The 23,276-nt window shown below is 43.0% G+C and overlaps 1 protein-coding gene across 3 annotated transcripts; it reads right to left on the minus strand.

Annotated features, from left to right (window-relative positions):
• Positions 1-3,364: 3,364 nt before the first annotated feature.
• WDR89 (WD repeat domain 89) lies at positions 3,365-22,058 on the minus strand. Of its 3 annotated transcripts, XM_055816908.1 has the most exons (3): positions 21,946-22,058; positions 21,478-21,561; positions 3,365-5,032 (listed from the first exon to the last, which is right to left on the minus strand). In XM_055816908.1, the coding sequence occupies exon 3, from the start codon at positions 4,999-5,001 to the stop codon at positions 3,832-3,834; it is 1,170 nt and encodes a 389-aa protein (XP_055672883.1). In that variant the 5' UTR covers positions 5,002-5,032; positions 21,478-21,561; positions 21,946-22,058; the 3' UTR covers positions 3,365-3,831. The 3 variants fall into 3 exon arrangements, with proteins under 3 accessions (XP_055672883.1, XP_055672873.1, XP_027648869.2); XM_055816898.1 differs by lacking the exon at positions 21,478-21,561 and having other exon boundaries at positions 21,946-22,054; XM_027793068.2 differs by lacking the exons at positions 21,478-21,561; positions 21,946-22,058 and adding an exon at positions 8,310-8,334.
• Between the last annotated feature and the right edge of the window lie 1,218 nt (positions 22,059-23,276).

The following is a 23,276-nucleotide window of genomic DNA, read 5'->3' on the forward strand; positions in this document are numbered from 1 at the left end:
GTGGGTAAGGGATTGGTTGGATGGTCACATCCAGACGGTGGTGGTCAACAGCTCGGTGTACAGATGGAGATCAATGACAAGTCGTGTCCCTCAGGGGTCCATGTTGGGGCCGGTACAGTTTAATATCTTCATCAGTGATGTAGACAGTGGGATCAAGCGCAGCCTCAGCGAGTTTGCAGGCAAGACCAAGCTGAGCGGTGCAGGTGACACGCCTGGGGGACGGGATACCATCCAGAGGGGCCTGGATGAGGTTGGGAAGTGGGCCCGTGTGAACCTCATGAGATTCAACAAGGTCCTGCACCTGGGTCAGGGCAGCCCCCAGTATCAATACAGGCTGGGGCACGAAGGGATGGAGAGCAGCCCTGCGGAGAAGGACTTGGGGGTGCTGGCGGGTGAAAAGCTGGACGTGAGCCGGCCATGTGCGCTCACAGCCCAGAAAGCCAGCCGTGTCCTGGGCCGCATCAAAAGCAGCGTGGCCAGCAGGCTGGGGGAGGGGATTCTCCCCCTCTGCTCTGTGCTGATGAGACCCCAGCTGGAGTACCGCATGCAGCTCCGGAGTCCTCAGCACAGGAAAGATACGGAGCTGTTGGAGCGGGTCCAGAGGAGGGCAGTGACAATGATCAGAGGGCTGGAACACCTCTGCATGAGGACAGGCTGAGGGCGTTGGGGTTGTTCAGCTTGGAGAAGTGGAGTCTCCAGGGAGACCTTACTGCAGCCTTTCAGTACGTAAAGGGGGTGTATAAGAAAGATGGGGACTGACTTTTCAGCAGGGCCTGTTGCGACAGGACAAGGCGTAATGGTTTTAAACTGCAAGAGGGTAGATTCACACTAGATACAGGGAAGGAATTTTTTACAATGAGGGTGGTGAAACACTGGAGCAGGTCGCCCAGAGAGGTGGTAAATGCCCCATCCCTGGAAACATTCAAGGTCAGAAGATGTCCCTGCTAATTGCAGGGGAGATGGACTAGACGACCTTTAAAGGTCCCTCCCAACCTGAACCATTCTGTGATTCTATGTTTCTTAACAATGCTGATGCCAATTTACATCAAAATTAATCTAAGAGATTAAATACAGTCAGGCAAGTTAACCCGCCTAATTTCAAGTCTATTATTATTTATATGATTACATACACATCCTGCCTTGTGCTCTGTGCTCTATGAAATATTGTTTGCAGTTTAAAAAAGCAAGCAATGCTAATTACTCATTAACATGTGGTTTCCATTTACATTTATTTTACGGATATTATCCTGAAATTAAGTCAACACGTACAAAAAAAAATTATCAAGTATTTTCAGAGGCAACACAAGCCTGAATCTCCTGACAGCTGCTCTGCTTTTGCAAATTTTAAGGCACATACATACATTTTCCCCCTTCCATTGCTACTGAAGTTACGCACATAAAAAGGAAAAATCAACTTTTTAGGGAAAACATGGCTTTAACTGTGATGGATGTTGATTAGTTACGTATCAATCTAATTCAGAAACAAGGTAACAGCTACAGGTTGCATACTTCAAATGCTTTTAGTACCAGAACTCCCATCCATGCTGCTTTAATTCAGAGACAGTTGGCACAACACTTCACTTGACACTTGAAACAACAGACACTTGAAAGCAAGCAGAGTCAACCCAAAGCTCCTTCTCCCTGACTGTGTGTTTCCGTATGTGGCACACAGAACTGTCTTCATGAAATCCAGTGTTAGACAGACCCATGACCTTCCCCCACTGCGTGTGTCAAGATACCAGGAAACTGTATCTTTGAGTAGACAAACACCTCAAAAGCGAATTATAGAACATCCTTGCAATGAAATAGGTGTCAGTCATCCTTTAGCTCCCCACCCACTGCTGCTGGTACTGAACCAAGTCAGGTCCATGAGGGCACAACGGTGAATTCAGAGGGGTCTGAAGCTTTCGGTCCACTTAGTTACAGAACCATGAATTCCACAGAAACAGGCAATAACTAGTGACAGGGGAGAATAAATCTTGAAAGGGCACATGAGCCAGGTGCGTCACAGCCCTGACACTTGCTGCCCAAGTTGTTTCAAAATAGCACAAAGTAATTTGAAAAGTAACAGATACAGCTGTCGGGCATAACTTGAGTTTAACACAAGTAATATAAAAAGTTTAGAGAAATGTGATTTTTATATGGAAGTCACAGTTTTAAATAACCAGCAGTATCAAAAGCAAGTGAGTCATTTTAATTATCACTAACAGGCAGACACAAAACAACTGTGGATGCATAGTTGTGGCTGAAGGACATTAAGTTTGTAAAACATTATGTGGAATCTTGATACTTCTGGTTGAATAGGATTCGTTTCCAGAGATGATCAAGACATTTTCAGCACAGCAGTAACCATATACTAGAGGTATCTTCTGTACCTCAGAAACCGTTTCTGAACAAGGCTATTCCTTCAGACTTGACATTCAAAACTTGTTTGGAAAGAATTACCTATCCATCCTCAGGCAAAATAATAAATAAAAATAAATTCCTTGGCCAACTATTCTATAACACAGCAATTCTTAAATACGCTCGTGCATTTTCAGTTGTAGTCCACATATGTTAAGCATGGCTTAATTGCCAACACCATGGCTGCAGTGGTCCTCAGGAGGCTGAAGGTGACTGTACGCAGAGCCAGACGCTCAGGGCGTAGTCTGCCAGCGGGGCAGAGTAAGCGTAAAGGCACAACCATTTCAGAAGTACCGGGTAATGTACTTATCTTAGTATTCCGTGAAATACCTATAAAGTGGTATGTACCACTTCATAGGTATTTCACAGAATACTAAACCAAAGCTGTCCTAGGGATATGCCTAAGCATAAAACGTCTCATTTCTTAAAGGACACACACTAACCTCTACAAGGTTTTGTTAAAGTCTCCTCATACTGGTCTGTTACTCCGTAACTACAGTCTCAGAAGGCAATGTTCATTTTTCATTTTTAAGCTTCCCACTTAGCATGTGAAAAGAATGTGATACCAGGTTATTTCAAACGCAGGACCTGGGATTTTGAGCACCACTGGTGTAATTATACCTATTATTTCTTTAACCCACTGCAGATCTCTCCAGTCTTCCAGGTGCACCCCCCTGAGATGCACTTAACCAGGAGAGGATGAAGCTGCTTGCGAGGTTCTTGGGTATTTTCATGCAGGAAATATGCCCTAAATAACACCAGTTTAACAGTTCTTATACGTTTAATAATTAGCTGCTTGGAATCACATGTTCCTGTTTGGTTGAATACATTCATATCTTCACTATGAAAAATACAGCTCTATCAACTGCTTCTTTATGAGCTTGCAATAAACCAATAATATGACAGTGCAAAACAGTTGTTATTTTTTGTTTCATTAAGAAGTAATTCCTTCAGGCATTAAGAACTGACATAAAATCTTTTAATATATTGAGCAATTTCATTAAGTTCTCTGTAAAGAAAGCAAAATACAACATGAAATACAAAAGCTTTTAAAACATGCCAGGGAATTTCAGTGGGAAGGTAACAAATTATGCAAGCCACAGGCCTATATTCCACATTAAAAATGTTGGCTGAGGCATTAAACAACCACAGAAACATTTTTCTATAATATGATTTAAGATCTATTGTTCAAGAACCCGAGAGCAAATATTTACTCTTTTCTGATTAATATTAGCAACTTTAAAAGAAAGAAAGAAAGAAAGAAAGAAACAAAGGCATTTTTCTGCTGACTGAAATACACTCCCCAGTAGAATTCAAGCATCATAGTTCTTTCCACAGAACACCCCCAAATAAAGCACAGCCAAGTATTGCCTGAGAGACTAAACACCAGGAAAACTCTACACAGCAGAGATACCCACTTTCAGAATTTTACTTTTTCCTGCTTTTGAGGGAGCTGTTGTGAACTCTTACTCTGTTCTGCACGGAAGAACCAATCTTCATAGATGCTTTCTTTGCGAGGGACCTTTCCACAGCTCCGGGTTTCCATAGCAACAGCTGAGCATCCTCTCCACCCGTCAGCAGAGACTCCTCTGTCAGGTTCCAGCAGAAGGAACGAACCGTGGCAGAGTGTCCTCCACAAAGGCTACCCACCCAGCTCAGCCCATTGGCGCCGCAGCTGATGAGGCGAATGTTTCCTGTGGATGTTCCCCCAATAAGAAAGAGTTTGTCTGCCTTTTCATGGTACAGCCCACCTACCAGGTAATGTAAGCTGTTGTTTTCAACACAGACGGTGTCTCTGACATCCAGAACGTGCAATAGTGTTATCGGTTCTTCGGTATCTACCTGAGCAATGTCCCACCAACAAAATCCCTCATCATGTGTCATGCAGTAGACCTGTTTATAATCTTTCCCAGACCAGCCAATAAAACTTACTGATGAATCTGAATTGCAAGTTGATATCAAAGCATCTTCTTCATTATCCTTGTTAATGTCAAATACATTAACCAATCCATCAGTTGCCCCAGAAACTACCAAATTGGGTTTGATTGGATGAAAACAAATTTTAGTGATATCATCATTGTGACACTCAGAATAGACTCCCAAGGGTTCTTTAGTTGCACTGGCAGAGTTTGTAACGCCTCTTGCATCCCAAAACACCAGAAACGTGTCCTTTTCAACCTGTTCTGTTCCAGCACAAATTATGATATCACTGCAGTTGATATCAAAACTGATGAAAATGTTGGAAGGATAGCCACTAAATATCTGCACAGCTTTCTGAGTTGCTGAACGAATATCCCAACATTTTACTGTACCGTCACTGCACGCTGAGAACACTACGCTGTCACACGTGTGTGCAAATCGGACACCATTTAGTATCCCAGGACAGCTACTGTACTCCCGCAGGAAGTTTAATGTTTCCCTGTTATATACCCTAATTGACTTATTGGAACACGAAACTGCCACAAAGCGATTGCTTTCAGATTGAGCAGGTTTGGAAATGTCTATATCCAGTAAGTAAGCAGGTTCCTCTCTTAGCACAGAACGTTTTGCTATGCGCAGACTGGCAAGCTGCTCCTCAATCTTCTCCACTGCAGTCATCCCAAATGCTGTTCCTAATGTTGTCAGAAACCTGTAATAAATAAAATCCAAGGTGAGTTTTAATTACAACATTCATAAATAATACTAGCTTTAAAAATCACGTATGAACAAGCATCCTGCACAGAAATGATGCATGAAGTCAAAATTCAATTATCCTGATGTCCTACCCCCTGCAACTTAATTTAGAGAAACAGAGAACCGGAAAGGGCTCCCTGAGTTAAGGAGTTCAGTCTCTTGTGACTGTAAGCACTATATCATATAATCCCCTTAAAAGATTAAATAGTCTGTGAATCTCGTGAAAGTCACTTAGCTAAATTTGCTTTATTATTTTTATAAAGTAAAGAATAAAGTGTTGTTCTCCACAAGCGGAAAGAAAATGAAGCCATCACCACTACCTGCGTAAGGAGGAGTAATTTTTGTTCTAAAAAGTTGCTAGGAGGCACAGCCCACAAATAGTTGCATCAGTACAACCGCAGGACACTTTGGTGAACTTCCCTGCTGAGGGGCGTGCAAAGAGTAGGCAGAGAACAAGACCAAAATTACACAGAACTACAGCCTGAAATGGCCAGATAAGTAAATTTTACAAGTATTTAGGTGCCCAATGACGCACATAAACACCTGCTGGCATACCATGGACCACCTAAACAGGTTACATGACATCAGTGGAATTCACTGGAATTAAGCACCTTTGCCTTTTTCATCAATTCTCCTAAGAACCTAAATGTTTTTCCAGCCTCCTGTAAAACCACATAATGCTGGCTCTTAGTGCAACTGATAAAAATCTTCCCTTCAGAGGTAATTCTCCTCTGGCACTACTGAAACCTCTTAGAAAACCAAACTATTTCAGTGATGTTACTCAAATTCAAATTTTGCCAAGCAAAACCAACCAAAATTAACCAATACTCCCTTAATCCTCGCATATGTAGATTCACTTTAAAAAACTGTGTGCTCTAAACAAAAAAAGTTTCCTTTCTATAACACAAAGGAAAATTCAATTCTGTAATTGCAGTAAATGCTTTCATCAATTTAGTGTCAGAAAAAGTACTGAAGCATTTAAATTTAAAAGACACATTTGCCAACATAAACAATACATGGTTTTAGTGAGTTCACAAACTACAACCGTTTTTAATAGAAAGACGTAGGCTGGGTATGTTAAGTAAGCATAACCATCCACACGAATGACTTCTGTTAAAATTACAGGTTGGATTTTGGGGGATGGAATGAGCAAGTTTCCATGTATTATTTGATTTAGGGTAATTATTTTAACGGTCCACGAGAGACTGGCATCAAAGGAAAAGTTACTATGACAAAAATGCATTCTGCTTTTCTTTCTTCTTGGTGTCGCTTGTTGTTTCAGGGTTTTGCTTTCCCTCCTATTCGGTACATACAGATATTCATGATACCATGTGACAAACGAGCAAATTCTTAAGAAACAGCTTAAGTAGGCACACTCATAAAAACTTAATTCCCAAGTCACAAATAATCTCACTAAGCTATTTGCCTCAGTAATATCCTGACAATGAGGTCCCCAGCTTAATCTTCTACATCAAAGCAGCCTTTCAGAGCACATCTACAAGTAATTTTTGCCATAAAACGCAGACATCCTGTGGAAACTCCTTTCCCCTCTAAAGAGAAGTTCAACATGTTTTCTGGCATTAGCCTCTGTACAACCCTACCCACAGAGCTTGCTTGCTCCTTACTTGTCTGGGTATGTCCTCAAATGGAACAAGCTTTTACCAGAACTATTATATAAAGCAAACTGTCCTCAAACACTGTTTGCTACACTGCTTAAACGTAAAACTATTGAACTCTCATGCAAATTAATAGTTTAAGAAATAAAACATTCTCCTATTTTTAATGACAACTTCTACTTAATCCAATATACTGAAGAATTACAATGGAAGCTCCTATTTAAATACTGTTTCAAAAACATGTGCTTGGAGGTAGAGTTTTCATAAACCAGCTATCCTGTAGTGCTACGGTTACTGAAAAATTGGGTTCTCTCTGTAAACATTTTGTAAGAAAAATGTAGTTTTCCAGACTGACCTGAATTTCAAGCGCTAAATATTCAGACTTTTTATACTCAAAAGGCCAAGTGAACTCAAAACAGGCATGCTCCTGACAAACGTCATCCATTTGGAAAGTAAGCTGCAGTTGTTTAAATATTACTGACTTTGATAATATTACTCAATGAGCAGTTTCTACAACACTCACATCAGAGCTTTTACTGCTGGGGAGGAAAGGGTGAGGGAACTCCACAAGTACCCAGAAGTTCTAGAAAGCCAGTCTGCAAAAGCGTGTTCATTCAGATTTAATAATATTTTCCAGGAAATAAAATTAGCCCAAGATAGCTCTTAAGCTTTTACCCTCAAACAACATAGGTACAGCTATTCTGAAATACCAGAAAATGCTGTTCATGTTTCCAGATAGATGTGCAATTTATACCGTCAGGAAGCTGGAAGGTATGGTTTTCAATTCTATTTCCACCACAACAACTAAGAAGCCTTCATATTGCATTTGATGGCAGCCAGGTTTTTGCTAAAAAGTCAGTAAAATGTCTGCCTTAGTAAGAAAGCCTTCAGACTATTATGAAATTGTGATTGAAGGTTACATAAACAATTCATGCTCAAACTTCAGGGTGTAGCTGCCAGCCCTTCCTTTTCAGAAGGGGAAGTCACTGTTGTATTTTGATGGGAAAGTTTAAATGGCAGGAATAGGATCTGTGTTAAATTTATGAGACAAATAGGAAACAATGGTCTTCCAAACACAATAGGAGATAACTAAGGATTGGACTGCAGCCACCTACAAAGCGCACGGTGCTCTGCACCGCCGACGTGAAGCACTTTTAGTTTAGCGCTCCTTAACTTCAACAACACGGGTATCTGTTTCGTTTGTGCCACAAAGAAACCTCGGGCAAACTGAGTCTCTTTGAAACCTGACATACTATGGATATAGCACAACCGCCAAGTGCGATGATCAGTGATGAAAACTGCTCATAATGATGTGACAAACTGACACAAAGACTTTGCAGGGCACAGGCGGCTTGCTTTTGAACTGTTCCAGTCTCAGAAGAAACCTCAGAGAGCACTGGCCGAAACCTCTTCTTTCCCCAAGGTCCCTCTTGTGCTCAGAACATAAGGCAGGCAGGCAAATTCAGGTTCCTCACTTATTCAAGCTCACAGTGGTCCATAGTCTGGGTCTACAGTCTCAACATAAACAAAATCCAGGTGATGTTCAGGTGCCAGGAAAACAACACTACCTGTATGACACACAAATATCTGCTGAAGGTGTCTGGCATGGCTAGTCACCTGTGTTTGAAAAAGAAGTCCAGTCCCATCCTCAGTGATCACCATTCCTCTTCTGTAATGGCTGCACCTCTCATCTGCGTTCACATCTGCATCCCCTGAACAAGGTAAAGGCACCTTTTACAAAGTAACCCTGAAACGTCCGTGTTATTGTATCTAGTCCTCTGGAAGCACATTCATGCAATCTTCTCTATGAATTAACCTCGCAGTTAGATACAACCCCTGCACATCTCCCTGACATCACAACTGCCAGAAACAGTAAGCTTCTCGAAGGACACCCACATCTTGGGAACTCAGAATAAACAGAGTACTCTGAAATAACCTAAAATATTTTGACCTCCAGGGCATCCTTCAAGGCCTGATTTTTAGAATAGAAAGCATGAAGTGGAAGCGGTGCCAAAGAGGCAGGACAGGATTTTCAGATGCCTTAGTTTTGCATTTCTCACTAGTGGAGGGTGGAAACAACTACATGGCAAGACTAGAAGCCAACAGCCGGGAGAGCCGAAAGCAGGCCTCTACCATGATGGAGAAATGAAAGGTACACACCTACCCGCACAACCTAAATATTTAATACATCTCAGTATATACAACAGTGCTCTTTGTGCAGTATTCTAAACGTTGTAGTCTCAACTCAAGCCAACAGGCTCATGAGTCCTCTTCAATCCAGAAATTTTTTTTAAAATATAAACTAGTAATTAATAAGTTATTGTTCTTCTCCTTTTAGTGGTGTACACGAAATGCTGCCAAATTGCATAGTTCTAATTTCCAAAAGAGAATCAACAACACATAGAAACATAGAATTACCTCTCTGGAAAATACCATGGAAAATGTGGGAGAAATGGAACTTTCACAAAGATTCAATCAGCAACGTAAGGTTAACTTATGAGTAGGAGGATAGGAACACGTAATAAAAATGAAAACAACCTGTAGTTTTGGCAATCTTCTCTGCAGAGGTCAAATACCAAAAATAGCAAGGGATTTGAACAGCACTAGATGAAATCTTGCACTGTTCTTTCCTATCATAAACAATACAAACAGACCCTCCCTTTATTTTCTTGATTATTAAAAGTTCAAGAACACACTAAAAACAAACCTGGAGCTCTGGGCAGCAGAAAGCAATTCATGCATGCAACACTACATGTGGTTTGCATTTTAAAATAAAAATGCAAAGCGCAAGCTTGGCTGAGGAGAACGCATTAGCACGCCGCACTTCACTAATGCAAAATGCCTGTAGAGACCTCTCCTCACTGGCACCACTTCACAACAGAAGATGGATCAGCCAAATGATCTAAGCACTGAAAGGAAGCACAAAACACCCATCAGGCATGCATAATTTCTGCAGGATATAAACTCCTATAGTTGATTTTGTTATTTTACCAAAGCAGAGAGATAAGGTGTTTTTCCAGCATTCCCACAAAGCCATTTTAAGGCACAGAGAATAGCATTTAGGCTATCAAGCAGGAAAGGAATAACATGCGTGAGAGGCTACGCTAAAGAGCAGAGACAAGATGTAAACTGCCAAGAGAATTATTTCATTCTTTCAAATCAGCTACATCTCCTTTCCAAACATAAAGTGCAGCAAGAAAAAAACTCCACCTAATTTTGTATTTGCAGTAAAGAGAAAAATATTATATCAAGAGGAGAAAGGAAGAAAAAGATAAAACACTGCCACAAAAATGTCAATGGGAAGAGCAAAAAAATTAGGTCTACCGAACTATCTGCTTCTGTGAAATCAATTCCTACCCTCCCACCAGCATGGACCTTAGGGGTACAGTCCTGCTCAGCAATGGAGAGAAGAGTTGTAGGTGGGCCAGAGAAGCAAGGAAATAGCTTTAAACGACAGTATTGTTTAGAGGGAAAAAATTAATAAAAGTCAGCTAGGAATGAACAAAGGGAAAAAGTCACAGGTGCTCAGTGCTTTGGGCTTCAATAATTTTAAAAAAAGAAACCACAATTTTTGTGCACTCATCCTTTGGGGACATAAGCAGGTGTTTATGTCAGTACAGAAATAAAACCTCTTTTTGAATATTATACCAGACGTCCATAGAGAGAAAACACAAAAACAACTTTTGGATTTGACCAGGTGTAGTTTTAAATGCATAAATCATCAAACCAATACACCGAATATTTTCATCAAAATAAAACTTTAAAAATTAGGGGTTTGGTGTAAGATTTTGCATTCCAAGTAGAAAGACCAATTCTGATTTTGCATCCTATACTGGAAAATATGGTGGAGTCAGGTGAGATTTAGAAAATTTAGGCATGCTTTCAAGTCCAAATTGCAATGAATGCCCAAATGAATGAACATTCAAACTTGAGTAACTGAAAACCTACTGATATAAATGCGTGAACTAAAGAGATGGCAGAGAGCTGCAAAGAACCCAGATGACAAGCCACTGTAAGAAAATTCTAAGTGTAGAACAATCCAACACACAATTTAAAAATTCAAGTAAGCCAGAACACGCCCTATAAAACCATAAAAATGCTCGAATTACTAATTTTGGCTTGAAATTTCAGTCAACATGATTAAAATCTGATACTTGGATACCTAAACTACCTTATCTATACCAGTTTAGGAGAACCCTAACATAAAACATGGGAGAAACAGTTTCTAAATACGCTTAAGAAGCCGTGTCAAACATTATTTCAAACATATTTGAGAACTTTCCTTTTTCAATCTTCTCCTTTCATCCAACTCCATGCCAGTGAGACAGACCTACTAAGAGAGGAGCGGCAAAGTAAGCTCTGTCACTGAAATCACACTGAGATGAGCAGCTGGATCCAGCTGAGAACTTTCCTGCAAGGAGGAGGTTTCCTAGTAGTGACCTCACCAGGTAGAGGATGCTCCGCGTATTGCATCAGGTAGATATTGCATCCGGGTATTGATGAGGTGGTCAGCCAATAAAGGAGACTGCAAAGTAACAAGAGGATAAAAGATGCTCTATTTTACTCTCCTGGCTATTCTCAGGTCAAGCTGACAGAAGCTGCAGCAGAAGCAATCCTATTTTATAAAGACAGATCTGAAAGAGTCCCAGGCAAAGGTTAAATTACTGAAAGAGATACTGTATTTGGGTCTTTATCTTCTGAATTTTATATATTCTCCTTTATTTTTGTAAAGGATACTGTATTTAAAACCACCCGTGAAAGCTAATCTATGCCTAAATTGCATGCTCACAGCCTCTGAACAGGAAAACCAACAGTGCATCCTCAGGTGGATTTGGGAGAACAGGCAAGAGGTGCCAGGAAAACTGTCCCAGCACTGGGCCCTGGCTTTCGCACTGGACTGACTCTCTGAGATGAGGGTCAAACATGAGGTTTGTGCCTATTCCTCCTCCTCCCTTCTCCCCCTTCCTCTCAGGCACAAGCGGTGCCTAACGTGTTACTCCAGCCCAGCACACTAACAACGTATGGAGTGAGACATCCGGATCGCCCTCTCAAAGAAGAGTAAGTGTCTATGAGGAAAGTCGTGGCCGGTTCTGCCACACTCACTCTTTCTCTGACAACCACCTCCCCCTGTGATGGGAGCCAGGACCCTGGTTAACACCCCCGCGAGGAACAGAAGGTGGATGTGGGTGCCCAGCCACTCCAGAAGACTTCACTGTCCAAGTGCTATGCAAACATCGATGCTCCCAACTGCAGCAGATGCTAGATAATTCACAGCTTCAGAACACAGCACCTTTGTGTCCTGGCGTCTGTCTGTAATGTAACCATGGCTGTACAGCCAACCCGCTGCAAAACTTGAAGAGAATCCAAGTCTCGCCTTCTGCATTTGTGCTTATCTCATCAGACCTCAGTGACCACAGAAAAGTAATTTCCTTTCTCTTGTGAGCACCTCCCATCGTAGACACCATATTGACATTACTTTCCGTAACCACAAACATAGGAAAGAAGAGACAGAACTAATCAGTCTCTCAATTACGTACAGCCAGCAACTGCTGAAAATCAAACATGTAGGGTACAATGTTCTGTGGGTAGTATGAAGTTCTTCTCCATTCACATTTCTGTAATACAGCCGTAAGCACCTCAGCGAAGATTCATACCTTTCTCTGAACTATTCCTCACACGCCTCCTCACTAACAGCATTTTCTTTTGTTAAAAGGTCGAACAGCAAGCTGTTTGACTTGGCACTTGAGTTACGCACCAAGATGGTCATCTCACAGATAAAGACGACAGAAATAATGGTGTTCATCTGAGTGGACTGGAACAAAAGAAAAGGCTGGCCTACAAACATTTACTAGCCCGGATTCTGGCAGAACAGCTTACTGAGTAATTCCCAGCAAGAGGCAACATTCACTCTTTACTTTCTTAATTAGTGAAACAAAACCAGTATCTGCCTAACTCATAACACTTACGTACACAAACATTATTAAGTACAGTGAGCAGCAGGCTTTTTTTAAAAAAAAGCCTTGTTCTAAACATCTACTCTACAAGATCAAATGTAAAAGTCACAGTAAAGTTGCAATGCACCTGCGAATTCCACAATCAAAAAGTACTTTGATGTCCTGTCAAGTTTGGTATTACAAGAAAGGACTCCAAGAGGGATATTCGCGGTCATTTTAAGGTGAGCAAAACCACCACATGAATGGGCAACCCCCATGATCCACCCTACAGAGAAAGGTGAAAGGAAAAAATTATGTATGAAGCTGCATGAATAATTTAGCGTCTCCAAAATAACACCACTTATTTCCTTCAATTAATACATTGATACTTGGTACCAACATCTTCATATTAAAAAACCCTGGAAATAACTAAGAATATTGTTCCCAAGTATTAATAAATTTTTCTGAAATTCTTCCAAAGGAATTGTTTCTACAGCACCGAAAGCTTGGGAAATTTCAGCCTAAATTTAGCAGCAACTGTAATAAAAGGATGTAAAGAAAGAGCTACAGCAGGAAAAATAGCTCCTACTGCCACACACTGGTGCCAAAATACCTATAATGAGATAAAATGTTTTATTTACCAGAATAAAAACATTCTTTCACAACAGTAATTTAGCTTAAGTACACTTCATTATCAGAGCTCATACTACAAAACACAACTATTATGTTTTCAAGACTCTTTTCTTAAAACCCAGGTTTAAATCAGCTACTACAGTTCTCAGCCTCACTGGGGATGTTGCTGCTGAACAGCTAAGAAGATATTCCCCTACATGTGCAGATATGGCACCAGTGTTTTCCAAACACAACCTTTGCATGCTTACTGATTTTTAACATTATACCAACATCACTACCCAAGCAGTTCTCTGCAGTTCCAGATGTATTGCACAAGCACAAACATCCGTCAAGCCTAAGCAGGGGAAATGACTTCTCGTTTTCCTCATTTGCTTCCCCAGGAATATGCAGATCACTAAGGTATCTTCGCCAGTCACATCCTACAATATCCATTTTCTATATTCAGCTAATCCAGGACACCACCATGTCAAGGTAATTTGTCAGACCCTCTCCAGTATCAGAGCAACAGGAGAAACTGGAGATCCTTGCGTGCCTATGACAGTTCACAGACTATCAATTTCCAAAACATGCTCTTTGTGCACAGCCTGACAGCTGGAGGCTCTGCTGAATCCTTATCATGCCCTAAGCTCAGTTTTCAATGCTTTGTAGCAGACAAAAGGAAAAGATGTCATCTCAGTGACAACAGTAGGAGAGAAGAGGCTGAAATAAAAGGGTTTAGAGCTATGTTGACTCTATCCTGTTCAAGAGAATTTACTTTTCAGTCTCCATAAATGATGCTAAGGCATCAAGTATGTGCTCATTGTACCCGTGCAAAGCACTCGCTTCAGCTCTTTGTTTTCAAAAGCCTTTAGACAGTGTTTATACTCGAACCATATGCAGCACTCCAGTACTAGCTTCATCAATGCCATACACAGATTAAAAATAATCATTTTTCCCTGTTTATAATATCCAAGTGCACAGTGACTTTCCACCACACTGCACTGGAAGTTCACGTTCAACTGCTTTTTCATTATGAGACTGATGTAGGACTCGGTCATTAGAAATGGAATCGCAAAAGGGAAGGACAAAAGAGCAAGTGCGTAGGTATGGATATTCTACCACTTTCTGATCAAGAGATCTACTATATGCAGCCACACAGACAATCCCTTCTGGCACATCACAACAAAAACTACACTTTTCTTAGCACCCACAAGCCCCTAAGATCTGGGTGGGGAATTTGTTTTTCCGACATCCACAAAGACCCTTCTAACATCTTTGGCAGACAGTGTTACCCCAAAACAAGATGAGGACAGAAAGCAAAGTCAAGAGCTTTATGTAATTTAATAATCCTGCACTCAAACCATGTTTGTTCTCAATATTTTAGTCAATTCGTATTTAGCAGGTTGCCAGCAGGGCTCTTTGCTGAAGCCAACCTCTTGATAACTAAATCACAATCAAGTGCAGAGGCAAATGGGTTAGATGACCCAGGTAATCGACTGTTTATTTTGCAAGAAGTAGCTGGGATGTTTTGCCTTGTATAGCTTGGCAAAGACAGAGACTGAGAGGCGATATGATTACTATCTACAAACACATCAAAGGAATAAAAGCTGAGGAGGGAGGGGAGCTATTCAAGAACAATACTGGCACAACAGTTTAAGAATATAAACTGACCATAAATAAAATTTAGAGCAGAAATTATAAACTTTGTCTTTCAAAATAGTTTCCAATTAGACCAGCGGGGGCAAAACCTTTGACTGTCTTCATCTACTTTTATAACCTCATCAGCCTGACACCCACGACTGCCCTTGCACAGCAAAGAACACAGATAGGAAGGCAGACTGAAAAACAAGCAACTACGAGATAAGCTGGCACATCATTTCTTTCTGGAAGATACCACATTGCCAGACAGACAATAGCAAGACACAACACATTTACTGCATAGTTTCAAAAGCAATATTAAGACCATAATAAGCAGGTATCTGTGTGCACAGAGAGAATGCAACTTCTAGCTTAAGGTGGCTTCCTCTCTCAATGCCCCTGAAATCGTTGGGATAAAAGTCTAAGGACTTGCTCATGCTCCTCTGACCAGCCACAGTGTAGAGGAATTGTAGAGGAATGAAGGCAGGTTAATTATCATTGATGATATACAGCTGTGGGCTGGCTTCAGGGGCGGTGGGTTGGCTGATGTGGATAAGGTGCAGCTGTGGCTGGTTCCTGCTAAGTGGTTAAATAGCTTTAATGGGTATGAAAGAGATGGACTGTATGAAGAGGAGCAGGGGAGGAAGAGAGTGCTGGAAGAAACAGAGGGAGGAGAGAGAGAGAGTGCCTGGATGTAGGAGAGATAAGGAGAAGGATGCAGCAGAGGCAAGAAGCAGAGTGGACTGGCCTGAAGAGTATGAAGAAACAGCATGGAGAGCGGATGAACTGTTGAAACCTTGTGGGGGATTGGTGGCTGTGCCAGGGCAAGGCGTGACAGCTACTTATTGAAGTTAACCTGGTTTGGGATGGTAAAAGCCTTGTTGCAGCCGGTGAGTGAGTTCATGCTGCAACACCACATCTTTTTGCAAAGGCTGTTGCGTGGAAAACTCTCAGGTGTGAAGGTTTTATCAGTCACTGCAACGCCGAACTGAAGTCTTTGTGTTGTGGGGTTTTTTTGGTGTTTTTTTTTTTTTTTTTTTTTTGTCCCGCGGTGACTGCATCTCTCGGCGTCACATGAAGATGACATCAGGGTGGCTGGGAACACGTGCAGGGCACCCCCGCCGGCAGCGGGAGGCTGCCGTTCCGCACCCAGCCCGCTGGATGTCAGCAACGACCGGCGCGGTCCCATTCAGATCACGCAATCCAGCAGCAGAGCACTAAAGTCTTCTTAGTGCATCTACATATCCCGCCTCTCATTTTAATCACTTACGATAGGCTGATTATTGCCTTAACAGAGTGGCGATCGAGGAAACGAAAACTTAATTTACATTGCAAGGCAGAGGAAATAAGCCTGACATTATGTTACTCGGGTACCAGCATTTTTTTCTTCCTTTCAAAGGCTTCAGTTCCTCAAATCAGACTTTAATCAAAAATCATACCCTTCACTTACAATGGTCTAGCACCAAAAACTGGAGAAGAAAAACACACACCTAAATTCAACTACTTGCAACTTTTTCTTTCTGATCTGTCAAGGAGATTTAAGAAGTACATGGGTTTTTTTAAAGACTTTTTTTTTTTTTAATTGTGAATTTAATTCAAAGCTTTTTGAGCTTTCAGAGTTCATGATAATGCAAGACATGACCCCCTTATTTCCCTGCAATGGACACAGAAGCACAGAGGGAATAACTGACTTTTGTGTGTTTGTATTTGGTCTTCGAGCATCCAGCAAGTGTCAAGTCCAGGAACATCCATTACTTTATTTTCCCAGGGAAGGGGCAGGGGGGACAGCCACAAAACAAACCAAATCCCATAACTCAAAACCCCTCCTCTCTCAATCTGTTACACTCCTGACTGGCTGCTATGAACACTCCTGAAGCAGGAACATTCAATACACACACACGGTAATAGTTACCAAAGACATGGAACCACTAGAATAAATTTTTCCTTAAATCTGTTTGTCCCCCCTTTCAAAACTAAGTCATGTACTTCCTTATGTGTATTTCCTTAATTACATAAAATTCATTAATTCCTTCCTTAATGACAGACGTTCAGTAAACTAAAATCCACTTACCTCAAAAACATCCTCCACAAACCATGTACAAAACTTGAGTACATCAGCTTTGCTAGTGAAAGAGATGTATGTTTCTGAACAAGAATTTTTGGTTTCACAGCCATCTGCTTATCCCTTCTGATTCCATAAAGGAATAGTAACACGTAAGTCCAGCACAGTCATTCCCATAGCAACAAACATACAAAAGACCTTATTACAAGCAGATCTTCAAATTATTGAAAAGTGATCAATATCTGAAAGTACCAATTTCCCACCCTGCCAGCACACAACTCCACCTAGCAAGCAGTTCGCCAATTTTAGTTAAACGCTAGGTTGTCTTTTCCCCAGGTTACCTGCTTACCAGTTATACAACATGCTTACATCTTATTTCTACTGAGAAGCTGAGCAATGGTTTTGCCTTGAAATAGCAGGCACAGGGAAAAAAGAAAGATCACAGTAGTTATGGCTAGATGTAGAGAAAGGTGCAAGTGAAAAGTTGCTAATCAACTAAAAAAAAAGAGAAAAAAAAGATGAAGATACTGCTGAAAAAAAAAGAAATTGCACAAAAGATTATTAACAACACAGCAAAAAAATTATTTTACTTTAATTTTTTTGACTCAGTTGGTTTAATCCAGTATAAGAACAGCGAGTGTTTCAATGCATCTGTTGTTTCACAGATATGATTCAGTCACTATATTAAATGAGGGATTTTCAGAACCCTTTAGTTTGGATTTTTCATGATGAGTTTTTCATTTAGCTGGAAAACTAGAGAACTAAAGAAAAGTAGCAAGTGCCCTTGTAAGGCCACAGTAAAGTCTCATATAAACCAAGAATCCTCAAAGAGCAAACTAATAGGGAGTAAGAGGTTTTAAAATATTCTCATTCCTCCATCTGTTGCAACTTTTATCCTGAAACTAAATATTAAGGTCACCTCAAAACATTTTCAACAATACAAACAGCATAAAAAAACCCAAAAAACAAAACCTTGAGAATATTAACAGTCTGCAAGAAGTGCCTTTAGATTAATATGAAAAGGGGAGATAAATTTATGTAAAGTCTGTAAAAGGTATAAACAACACTACAGATGGTTTATCTTGCAAAGGAGATCAGACAGCTAACACAATAGTCCTTCTGGGCTTAAACATATAACATAATGGAACAAAATAAAAATGTATCAGACTGAAGGGTTTTTAAGAAATATTAATGTGAACCTGTCAAAATGGACAGCTGCACAATATTTGTTTCTTGCCACTCTTAGAAAATATTTTGATTGTTGAAAACACGCAAATAACCTGTAAGGCCTAGAAATGGGACAGAAAACACATTCTGTGCTGGGCCCTTCAGAACAGTCTAATGAAATTATTCAGTATTTGAGCATGATTTTTTTCAGTGCTACAGATTGGATTACTTTCTTCTTCCAGGGAGCTGTCCACACCCATCTCCTGCTTTGTTCTCACTAAAATACTTTCTTGAAACTTGCATCAAGATATCAGCTAAGGCAAAAATACGTCATAGAAGCAACGCATCCACGCTACTGAAATTTAATCTGAAGGCAGTATTTCAGCATCAGACATCCTTCACTCCCAACCTAAAGCAAACCATCTTTCTACCAAAGCAACCATCTTCTACATATAATTTCACAATTCCTTGCCCTCTCGTTTATTTTAGAAGCTAATACAAGATTCTCTGGTCAGTCACGTTCATCCACCAGATTACTTCCACATATATTTAACTAACCAGCTGTAAATTAAATGTTCTAAGCTTCTTCGCAGACTGCGCTGAACATGTCCTGTCTCTACATGCTGACTGTACCAGCCCCACAAATTAACAGAACATGCTTCTGTGAGATCTGAACCAGTGCCGGCTCTGCTTGGTTTGTAGGTGCAAAGTGCTGCAGCAGAGCCGTCCTCTCCTAGAGCTTCAACAGCTGCAAGCAGGAAGGAGGGAACAGTCTGAGGGCAGCTTTGAGGGGAAGAAAAAGGAGATGGCAGGAGGAAATGACAGGAAAATGCACCAGCAAGAATTTATGTCACCGTTCTGTTACAGGAAAAGAGACAGTACAGGAACACAAGAAAGGGAAAGAGCTGAGGGAGAAGAGGACAGTGGGTCAGGCTAAAGTCTGAAGAGGGCAAAGGCATGTTTGAAGTTGAATTTTCTAACCCTACATGCCTATAGGCAACACACTCTCTTACTGCCTTCCTTATGCCCTCCACTGTCCATCTTGCACTTAAAACTGTTTGCCAGTCACCAAGCACACACCTCCAAAACCTGGCCTTGCCAAGTCTCAACTTTCTTGTTTTATGTTTGGTGTGGAGCCCACTAACAAACTTGTCATCACACAGGAGATGCTGACCCACACAGATGTCTTTTTACTCACCAATTAAAAGCAAGTCCTAGAAGTCTGCACAGGTGACTTCACATCAACACAGCTAATCTGCATGGTAGTGCCAATTTCCTTCTGCTTTGCCCTTTTTTTTTTTTTTAATAAAAGCAATCCCGTTACATGTACAGTTACAGTAAAAGCACGTCAAAGCTGCAGAACCCAGCCGGGAAGTGCTGCCAGCACATAACAATCTGGTACTACACAAGACCTCCCACGCAGTCAGGTACAGACCAGACCTTAGGGCTGCCCATCAAACAACTCTTGTCCCCAAGACTGATACAGTGAAAGAAAAAAAAATATTTAAAAAATCATCTTATACTTAGGGCATTTAAAAAACTACCTGGACATCATCTGTCACCCCATGCACAGCAGACCACTTATGGGGCAAAAAAAAAGATAACTGTTTCCAAAACAGTTTGAGAACACACAAGAACAGCCAGGCCCCACGTCCCTCTCTATGCAGAGGCTTCCGAGGAGCCTCGGCTCACCTTCCCTACAGGGCTGTTCCCTGATCCCATAAAAAGGTATTTGGGGGAAGTGCAAATAGCTACTGTAGTCCTTAACTCTGAACAAACAGAAACCAACATGTAAACTTTAAAGCAGCATTGCATAAAGTTAGCAGCCAGAAAGCAATCCTTGGGATACAGACAAAGAGAAACCTTTTCAGTTACTCTGCTGACAATGACAATTATCTTACAGAAGCTGCTCTGTACATACACTTCACTGAATCTGTGGATTGCTCTCAAACAGGAAACCCATTTAAAATTTTAGGAAATAAAAGGCATTAACATAGCTTAGTTCTGAAGTTTTTACAGATCCAAAAAAACAGCGCATTAAGAAAAGACCTTGTGTTTCTGCGTTCTTCTGAATATACAGTACATTTCTAGGGAAAATGAATTTGGAATTGTAGAACTGTAACCCATGAGTCAGTAACATAACACAGCATTGACAATTCACTTCCCTTATCTCGTAAGAAAAAGTTAGTTCTCCAACATAGCATATTTTAAAACACCTGTTGGTTATATAAAACATCATTTTAAGATACACGTATTACAGCTTTAGCAGTAGTTTGTTGAGGTTTTTTTTCAAAAACATTTAAAAGTTTCTTTCCACTTTTTCCCAAGGGAATAAAACAACCAAATGAAAAAATAAAACTAAACTCTTTAGTTCTTCTGACCTTTTCCAGATTGATTTTTTTGTTTTAGACTGTTATTTAGACTATTAGTAAAAAAGATCCCCATCTTCACCAAATGTAGGCGAAGTCAGCTGGTACTTACCAGCATAACTTCTTAATAAATGTATTTTATCTTCCAATACAGGTCCTAACTTCAACCCTGACAGCCCTGAAGTGGCCAGTCACAACTCTAATCAGATGTGCCTGCCCAGAATAGCAACACACTGACCGAATCCTTGTGCCAGACTCAGTCCTAGCCCAGTCTCTCCCAAACACAGCGTCAAAGCCAGTGTCCTGGTTGCAGCTGGGATAGAGTTAATTTTCTTCTTAGTAGCTGGTACAGTAGTGTTTTGGCTCTGATGTGAGAACAATGTTGGTAGCATACTGATGTTGTTAGTTGTTGCTGGGTGGTGTTTATGCTAAATCAAGGACTTTTCAGTTTCCTGGGCCCTGCCAGCCAGAGGGCTGGGGGGGCCCAGGGAACTGGGAGGGGACACAGCCAGGACAGGTGACCCAAGCTAATCAAAAAGTTATTCCATACCATATGGCGTCATGCTGAGTATATAAACTGGGGGAAGAAGAAGGAAGGGGTGGATATCTGGCACTATGGCGTTTGTCTTCCTGAGTAACCGTTATGTGTGATGGAGCCCTGCGCTCCTGGGGGTGGTCAAACACCTGCCTGCCCAAGGGAAGTGGTGAATGAATTCCTTGCTTTGCTTTGCTTGCCTGTGCAGCTTTTGCTTTACATATTAAATTGTTCTTATCTCAACGCTGGAGTTTTACATCCCTTTCTGATCCTCCTTCCCATCCCTCTGGGTGGGGGTGAGAGAGCAAGCGGCTGCGTGGGGCTTGGTTGCTGGCCGGGTTAAACCACGAAAGCCAGTGAGGGTGCCCAGGCCAGTGCCAACGCCCCACCAGCCCCCTGCCCGGTGCTCTGAGCGCACAGCTGGCCTTGCCACGCTTCTAGGCTTCAACGAGCAACGAGGTAAACTCACGTGTAAGTGGAGTGTGTCAATTCACGCTGCACCTGCAACGCAGCAGCCCCGCCAGCAGCCAAGCCAGGGACGCTTCAGTTCAGCCTAACGGAGAAGACCAGGCAGCGGTGAGGGCGGGAAGGCTCCGCAGGCCCCGCTCCCCTCCCCGGGGCCGCGGGCACCGCAGGCCCAGCGATGCCCGACCCGGGCGCACGGCGGCGGGGCAGGGCCACCGCCGGGCCGTCGCTCTCCCAACCCAAACCACGGGCTGTGGGCAGCCCCTGCCCTCGCCCACCGCAGACCCACCGGGCCGCCCCCAGCCGCAGCACAGCCCTCCCCTACACCCCCACTCTCGCCCCCACATACGCCCGCCCTCCGAGGGGCGCCCCCCTCGCCCTCCTCACAGCGACGCCAGCGCGGCCGTCCCTGCCCTACCCACGGCTGCCCCCTCGCCCCAGGGACCCCGCCACCGCCGCGGCCGTCCCTTACCCTGGCCCGGCCCCCCCGGGGGTCCGTACGCGGGCTCCGTACCCCGGCCCCTGAGAGCCGCCCGCTCCCGCCATGCCACGCGCCACAGCCTGCCGCCGCCGCGTGCGCCCTGCCCTGCCCCCTGCACGGCCCGCCCCCGGAGCCCTCCCCGGCCCTCCCATTGGCTGCTCCGGCGGCTCTCCAGCGGCCATCTTCCCTCCTTGGCAGCGGGGAAAGGAAGCGACGCACGGGAAGGGGGGTGGTGCAGGTGGCGGGGGCGTGGCTGCCCGCTCTACGGTCGCCACAGTTTCATTGGCTGCCGGGGCGGCGCGCGACACACGGGCGCCCCGCCCTGTTGCCATGGCAGCGAGGGCGCGGCCTTTCCGCCAGGCAGCGCCGCGGCCGAGGGAGCCGGGCGCCATTAGCGGCCCGTAGAGAGGAAGGGCGGGCTGGCGCCGCGCCGTGGGATCGCGGAGAGGGGCGCGCGGGGCTGCGGGCCCGGGGCGGGTACCAGGCCGCGGCCTCCATCTTCCGACGCAGCCCGGGCGGCTGGAGCCGGGCCTGCTCTCGGACACGGCCCTGGTGCGCCAGTCCCCTCCCCGGGCGCCGCGGGGGGGAAGCGATCGTCTGGCGGCACCCGAAAGGCCGGTGGGCAGAGCCTGCTCCGCCGCACGCGAGAGCGGACGGGGCCCGGGGGCTGATTTTCCTTTATAGCTTTTTATAAGCGACTGACAGCGGCTGGAAATGAAGCCTGTGCAGGGCGATTTCCCAGGAGGGATCCAAACAAGAAGAATTAATTATGTTTCCTTTTCCTGGAGCTTGCTGTTACGTTTTTCCAGACCCCTGGGTTTTTACAAATTCCAAATAATACTCTTTTTTGCTTTTTTTTTTTACTTGCAATTCAATGGGCTAGTGCACACATGTGGCCTGTTGTCTATAGACGCAGCACCAACACTCACAAGGCCAACAGCTACTGCTGCAAGGCAAGCACGATGCAGTGCTAGTGTTGGTATGAAATCAGCCTGAATGCTGAACTGGTTAACTTTGTGCTTTTACCACTGTCTTAAAGATGTTGGCAACTTTAGTCCTTCAAACTTCCATTAAAATTTGTCAGACAGCATTATGTCCTATAAACACTCTCAACTCTAAAGGCAGCAAGCACCAATTTTGAGTAATAACTGTATTTAATTTATAGTTCCAGCACCTGCAAGTGATCTACTATAGTCCACAGCAATGTCCACTAAGCAATTAGGAGCTATTAACAGCATGAATAATGCTGTAAACAGTAGATCACCAAAATGAATGACTAAAGGACATGCTGCACAGTGGAAGCACAGGTAGCAGCCTCTCTA

Source organism: Falco peregrinus, chromosome 1 (assembly GCF_023634155.1).
Source record: "Falco peregrinus isolate bFalPer1 chromosome 1, bFalPer1.pri, whole genome shotgun sequence".
Lineage (NCBI taxonomy): Eukaryota > Metazoa > Chordata > Aves > Falconiformes > Falconidae > Falco > Falco peregrinus.

What these genes read in the sequence shown, in the direction of transcription:
- WDR89 (XM_055816898.1), bottom strand. Translation starts at nt 22,019, where the DNA reads ATGGCGGGAGCGGGCGGCTCTCAGGGGCCGGGGTACGGAGCCCGCGTA. An exon ending in CCCGGGGGGGCCGGGCCAGG is followed by an intron (nt 5,033 to 21,945) that starts GTAAGGGACGGC and finishes TATTTATTACAG; the next exon opens with GTTTCTGACAACATTAGGAA.